The sequence below is a fragment of the Dendroctonus ponderosae genome, unplaced genomic scaffold (assembly GCF_020466585.1).
Source record: "Dendroctonus ponderosae isolate FM_Combo_2020 unplaced genomic scaffold, Dpon_F_20191213v2 Dpon_F_20191213_2, whole genome shotgun sequence".
NCBI classification, from domain to species: Eukaryota; Metazoa; Arthropoda; class Insecta; order Coleoptera; family Curculionidae; genus Dendroctonus; species Dendroctonus ponderosae.
Window position 1 is genome coordinate 4,238,445 of NW_026018165.1, and position 6,941 is coordinate 4,245,385.

Here is a 6,941-nt window from a genome sequence, read left to right on the forward strand (position 1 = left end):
GTAGTGTACAGCATCGATTTCTGTGGAACCCAGTAGCTGTCAAAACTTTCACATTTTTACGAATAACTCGGAAATCGTAAATTTTTCAGGTAAAACGTTTGACACAAACTTAACTTAAATTTTGACGACAAATCTGAAAATGAATGAAAAAAGGGGCGCTTCCATTTAAAAAACCAAAGTTGGTAACTACCACACGTTTATGATACACCCCGTATATTGGAAAGTAATTTTAGAATGTGGACCTTTTAAACATGAAAAACTTTCGTAGGACGTATTTTCTTGTAAAGTTCATATTTACTGAGATATCGCACTTTGACGCACTAATGAGCAACAAAATATGAACTTATTTACAAAAAAAAAACATTTTGTCGTTAATTTCAACATCCTGTATGAAATGAAATCCTGAAAAGGAAGCATTTTCAGTTTCTTCTTAAGGTCACTCAGAATACTGGTACTTGAATAACACTCTGTATATAATATTCGAAATATTCCTAGAATGATCAAAATGAATGAAATAAATGAAAATGCATTTCCATTTCTATTTGAAAATAACTGCTTTTAAACATTTAACCATTTATTACTTAAACAATGTAGCAAACAAAAACATGTACTTATTTATTTTTGGTACTATAGATAGCTAAAGTTAAACCGCAATTTTAGAATTCGTGCGTTGTTTAAATTCTATATAGATTTATGAATAATTAAATATATTTAAGTAGTTCCTTGCAGATTGATGTTGGAAACAAAAAAAATGTATCCAGGCTGTTGGAAACAACCTGGAAGAAAATCTGTTAATAGTTACAATTAATCAAAGTCACATGAGATGCAATTGCAATCAATGCATCTCAGATGGTAATATGCTTGATATATTCTCGTTTCTTGTTTTTAGGGAAAGTTAGTAAAGCTATTTTCTCAACAATTAGTAGCAAAGTCGAAATTGGGGATCGGCACCGGCGTCGGTATCCCTCATCTCAAACAATGGCTTCAAATTGTTGGTCTAGGAACACATGCTGTTACTGTGATTAGTCAGAAAGTATCTTCAGTAAGTATAATATAACTGATAATTATTTACTTATACATACTATAATAAAAAATATATAAAAGTATGTGACATTAATCATTATTGTCAACGACTTTTTCAGGTTGAAGAATTGCAGGAAAAAACTGAACATGAACTGAAGATTTGGCTGGCTGATAAGCAGACAACCTATGAGGAGTTCTATCGGCTTTGTAGAGCGTTACATAATTTGAAAAAATATACCGGTAAGAAAGATTTAACAATTTTTAATCATAAAATGTATATTTTAACTGAGTATCGTGCTAATTGTTCTAGATATTTTGAAACGCGACGATCAAGCTAGCCAGGAAACCCAAGACTGCAACCTATCATGGGACTCCTGGGATGTGAGCTATTTGGAAATGAAGCAGGGTCTTTCGCCAAGAGCATTACGAACACGTGCTACTCGTGCTTCAGTTCCTTCAGAAGAAAACCTATACAACAACAATCATAAATTGAGTCCGCTAATTGCTCCAAGTGCTTCAGTTTCGAGTATTAATATACAAAATGCTACTAGTATAGTTCTGGATCCCCCACTCACCTCTCCTGAGCCGAATGTTTTTAGTCCACAAAAAGAAACGGGCAAAGGTAAGGCAAATGGTTTTTTCATAAAGGTAAATTCGTTCACAGGTTGCAATAGCTCGATAATTTTTAAATAATGATCTGTCCCTCGTCAAAAATTACTTCCATATGTTCCTCTTTCTGGCTAAGATTAGACTGCGTGTGAAGATATAATGTGTACATTATTTCAGAGAGAAAGTTTCCTACTCCACCTGCCAAAAGAAAGCAATTGGTGAGCAATTCTTCTACGTTCTTAACTGACTCCTTTCCACTTACTAAAAGTAAGTCGCATGAATCCCAGCTGGCCGATAACAAAAATAATGGAGAAAGTATCATAATCAAGTAAGTTGTTGGCTTAAGTATAGTGAGATGTATTTTGAAAATTCTTCAACATTTGATAGCATTTTCACTGACCTGGGAAGCATTTTTAAATTTTTTATTCTTGCAGTGAAATTAGAAGTTCTGTTCGAAGGGGTAGATTGTCAACAGAGCCTGGTCCCGAAACGATAGGCTTCAACAGCCCTGTATCGACTAGTCCAATAAAGTCACCCCCATTTAACAGCACTGGAAACGATAGTGATGATTCATCTAGCCATAAATGTAAGTGTTTTTTTTTTCGGTTAGGTTTGGAAAATGCTATTTAATTTTAAGAGTTCCTACTCTAGAGTAGATGCTTATATGATTCCAGTTGTTAAAACGGTTTTGTCATAAGAGCATAAATAATTTTTGAGGATGAAGAAAATAAATTAAAAATATTTAGTTCTCTAACATCATAGCTTTTTGGATGATAAAGATTAATTATTTTGCAGTTGGTCTAATATTCACGTAAGTTCAAGTGTCGCAAATAGTTTTCCTTGCTACACTCCAAAATCACATTTCAGAGTATTTTAATATAAATACATATATCATATAAGGTTACTGTAAAATACAATATTACTTTATTTCATAGCAATGAGGTTGCAAGTCCCTAAATCACCCCAAACTCCTCCGGTCAAAGGCAGTATGGCACATCAGATAGCTCATCGTTTTACAAAAACTTTTAAACTTTCCACGGACTGTGATCTGTGTGGTTTGAAAATTTTTGGAAAGGCTCTAAAGTGCAGTGAATGTAAATATTCGTGCCACCGCGAATGCCAAGAGAAAGTTCCTGCCACTTGTGGCCTGCCTGCTGGTTACCTAACTGCATTTATCCAAAATTATGCAGGATGTAAAGGTAAGGATTTCGGTAAGTCATACTCAATTTTCATTGGATTTTTTAAATGAAGAAAGTAATTCATGTGCATCGTAAATTGTAATTTTAGGTGTTAATAGTTATTCTCCAACGGGTGCTCGTACAAAAAAATCCAATAGCATTGTAAATTCACTTGCCAGAGCAGGACACAGAAAAGGATCTCATCCATCGCCAGCTATTAACAACACTCCATTTCCGGTAAGTAGTAATTAACATTCATTGGTCATTCAGTTTTCGATCAATCCTCGGAAAAGAGCCTGGATAGTTCTATCCAAGGTTGAAATCGATCTACTTACAAGAGTTGTTTGATAAGTCAGTGACTTTTTGAATGAAATAATTTTTTTGCATCCAAAAAACGTTTTATTTTACAGCGTCTTTTCAATATTTGTCTCTCTTCCAAATAATATAATTTCTCGAAGTTCTCAAAATATGCTTTTGTTTCAATGATGACCTCTTCTTATCGCCCAGCCATTTCTTCAGATTTGGAAACAGGAAATAGTGGCAGGGGGCTAAATCTGGAGAATATACTGGGTGGAGTCGCAGTTCATAGCCTAATTCATGGCTGTTTGCCGCGCCAGTGATCGTTTTACCCTTTTCAAGATAATCGATGTGAAAGACACCGCGTGCATCCCAAAAAACTGTGGTCATCACCTTATTGGCCGACAGATCCATTTTGGCCTTCTTCGGCGCACGTTCACCTGAAGAAACCTACTGTTTTAATTGTTCTTTGGGCTCTGGTTTGCTGTGATGGATCTACGTTTCGTCAACATTTTACGAAACATGGCAATAACTCGTTCGGATAGCGACGGAACGTCGTTAAACATTCATTTGAAATGGGCACACGCGAGCGCTTATGGTCGTTTATTATCGCGGCACCCATCGCGCGGATAGCTTTTTCATATCCAAATATTCATGTGAAAGGTGATCTACCCTCTCAGTTGAGATGCCTACAGCCTCAGCCACCTTTCTGATGGTCCAGTATCGTTCCATGGATTTTATCAATCATTTCTGGCGTAAAAACCATGATGGTTAATGGTGCAGAGTCCCCATAGTACTTATCAAGATTTTCCTTCGTTTCTCGATCTTCGATCTGCTTTTTTACGTATAAAATAATGCTTGATTAGCGCTCGAAATTCACTTTTTTCTCTTTTCAATGGCTGTTCAACACGAACTAAATGGCGTAGTGTGCTCAAAATTTACAGCAGTCTACTAACAGACGACAGTTGAGGGGAATAGTGTTGAATTTAAAGTTACACCGCGAGAAATTCAAAACGTCACTGACTTATCAAACGACCCTCGTATTTATTTGAAATGTGCTTGGAAATGGTTAAAGTTGTCCATAATTAATTTATGTTTAAGTTACAATAAAGAGTTTATTTCTTTAGCCCCACGACAGTAGTTCTAATACATCAAGTTGCAATAGTTCGACTCCTTCAAGTCCTGCCGTACATAATTCCACAACACCACATGGCAGTCAAAAGCAGTTTCATTTTCCAGGTACGCAGCAGATTAAAATTTTTTCATTTTAAACAATATTTAATCGATTATTTCAAATCTGCTTAACTAAAGTTTAGTCAAAAAACAGTTGAGCAATTTATTTTAAATAAGTCAAAAATAAGCTGCTTTATTTTTCGACACACTATCCGATGCCAAAGTAAAATTTAGCTGAATTGTTGGAATCGGTTTATTTATTTTGCAGTTCTAGCAATTTCGTTCACGATTGCTCCGTAAATCAATTGCTATAAAAGTGTTTATTCTCCACAATAAAATTGTTATTAACTTGACACTATGGACAACTATTATTTTTCACTGGTATAATCTAATTTCAGATATAGTTCATTCCGAGCCAATAAAAGAGGTATCTGTTGAAGCTAATAATCACAAAACTGTTAGTAACCAACTATCAAAAGAAAGCGACAAAACTATTTCACAGGCATCAAACAGTAACAGCTCAGATTCTGATCGAACGCCTGTACGATTAGACTCACAAGACAGTCAGGTTTCTGATACTGATACTATGACGGACACTCAAATGGCTCGACAGAATAGCGTATGTATTTTATTAATTACAAATATTCTAATGGCTTTCTTTGACTTCTCTTTACTACGCATCCACTTATTTATTTCAGTTATCTCTGAAAGAGTGGGACATTCCATACGACGAACTGAAAATGTTTAAAGAAGTGGGCGCGGGAAGATTTGGTACGGTTTTTCGAGGCCACTGGCATGGTGACGTGGCGATAAAACTTCTCAATGTGAAAGATGATAAGACTTTAGAACAATTTAAAATGGAAGTTGCAATTTTTCGTAAAACTAGACACGAAAATCTGATGCTTTTTATGGGAGCGTGCATGAAACCTCCCAAATTGGCCATTGTCACCAGTTTCAGTAAAGGAAACACGTTATATACCCACATACATCTAAGGAAAGACAAGTTTAACATAAATAGAACAACTACTATGGCTCAACAAATTACTCAAGTAAGGAAAGAGAAATCGCAAAATTGCCAAAAAATGCGAAATGCATGGTTTTTAGGGTATGGGATATTTACATGCCAAGGGAGTAATACATAAGGACTTGAAAACTAAGAACATATTCTTGGAGAACGGCAAAGTTGTGATAACCGATTTTGGTCTTTTCAGTGTAACTAAGCTGTGTTTTGGACCCAGGTGAGTAAAACCGTTCAATCATTGATTCTAATGCTAATCGCTGCTTGTGGTAATAGGACGGAAAGCCTAAGTATTCCTCCTGGCTGGCTGTGTTACTTGGCTCCTGAATTAATGAGAGCACTAGATGCCCATAGATTTCAAGAAAAAGAATTACCATTTAGTACTGCGTCCGATGTGTATGCTTTTGGGTAAGTTGCGTAAAGTACATAGAAAATACGGTAGTAGTTGACGTCTGATCAAAATAAGTAGACAAAAACTTGCAATCTTCAAATAAAAATGTGTACTTCAATATACACGGTTACCGAATGCTTTCTTATTTGAAAAAATAATCCAAGGTGACAATAAAAAAATGACCACTAGAAAAAACTCCAATCAAATGTTTAATTTTCAATAAAAACAAAACTTATCAACAAAGAACAACAAACAACTATTTCGACTACAACAGCCTCTCGGCCTGTTTCGAAGTGGCCCCCTTGCGCGTCTCGGGTCTCGGTAGAGTACCAAACGCTGTCAAGAATTTTCTGTTGCGCCACACACTTCTTCCGGCGAAATCGGTCCCATTCCCGACGCAGCGACTCCAAAGTTTTGTGGCGTGTAGCACTGGACCTGGTCTCCAAAATATAAACACTGTAGTCCAGGGTTGGCTTGATTTTTTTCAAGTGATTTAAATCACCTGACTTTTTTGGAAAAAAATCACGATTTAAATCAAAGTTCATTTTTTCAAGAAACTTTATATTTCCACTCAAAAAATATAAAACAGAACACAAATAATTCTAAGAAATGAAAATCAAAATAGAAAACGGTACATGTGAACTTAAAAATTAAACGGTATTAATGGTAAACTCAATAATACTAAAACGGAAATCACTTCTCTTCTCTTCATTTTCGTTATAAAGTCTGAAGAGGAACACTAATCTCTCTCCTTTTTCGATTCCCAATCTGTTCCTGATATCCGAATGAACAAATCCGAATGTGCTGAACATCTTTTCGACAGACGCAGACGATGCGGTTGCACAAAGAAACGGTTTTACAGTGCGCAAGTGTTTCGCAATTTCCGGTTCATCTCTCGGTGATAGATTTTTCAGCATCTCATCAGAAAACATAATTTATTTGAAAGGACTGCAGCGAGCGTTGAATTTAATAACTAGTGGCAACAATCCCAAATTTCCATGTAGCTCACTGATAGTGTCCAAAGCCATAGTCTTCTCTTCAGGAGTTAAAGCGTAGTTTTGTTTCTCCGAGCTTAACATGTAAGCAATAAATTGATAAGGTGTAAGAGCTTGCTTATAGCGATGTTGAAACTCTGTACTTTCTCTAAAGATAAATTTCTTCAAACTTATCAAAAGTTTCCACTGCTCTACGGCATCAGATATTGTGGCATTTTTCTTCTGGAGTATATCCAGAGCAACAGCAATAGGCTTCA

At 35.8% G+C, this 6,941-nt stretch overlaps 2 protein-coding genes across 4 annotated transcripts in view; one reads left to right on the forward strand and one right to left on the reverse strand.

Moving 5' to 3' along the window:
* The window catches only part of LOC109538283 (kinase suppressor of Ras 2), a 17,326-nt gene that overhangs the window by 3,888 nt on the left and 6,497 nt on the right, over nt 1-6,941 (forward strand). For 2 of the 3 annotated variants that reach the window (XM_019905452.2, XM_048663981.1), the window contains exons 2-13: nt 890-1,042; nt 1,143-1,263; nt 1,334-1,645; nt 1,810-1,960; nt 2,067-2,218; nt 2,568-2,843; nt 2,920-3,047; nt 4,235-4,346; nt 4,679-4,899; nt 4,979-5,329; nt 5,385-5,518; nt 5,575-5,706. In XM_019905452.2, the coding sequence (XP_019761011.2) occupies nt 890-1,042; nt 1,143-1,263; nt 1,334-1,645; nt 1,810-1,960; nt 2,067-2,218; nt 2,568-2,843; nt 2,920-3,047; nt 4,235-4,346; nt 4,679-4,899; nt 4,979-5,329; nt 5,385-5,518; nt 5,575-5,706 (2,243 nt within the window). The remainder of the gene's footprint in view (nt 1-889; nt 1,043-1,142; nt 1,264-1,333; nt 1,646-1,809; nt 1,961-2,066; nt 2,219-2,567; nt 2,844-2,919; nt 3,048-4,234; nt 4,347-4,678; nt 4,900-4,978; nt 5,330-5,384; nt 5,519-5,574; nt 5,707-6,941) is intronic. The other variant, XM_019905453.2, reaches the window with a different exon arrangement.
* The window catches only part of LOC109538293 (glycoprotein-N-acetylgalactosamine 3-beta-galactosyltransferase 1), a 16,553-nt gene continuing 15,413 nt past the window's right edge, over nt 5,802-6,941 (reverse strand). Inside the window, exon 8 of the mRNA XM_048663984.1 lies at nt 5,802-6,124. The gene's annotated coding sequence lies outside the window, so the exon portion shown is untranslated. The remainder of the gene's footprint in view (nt 6,125-6,941) is intronic.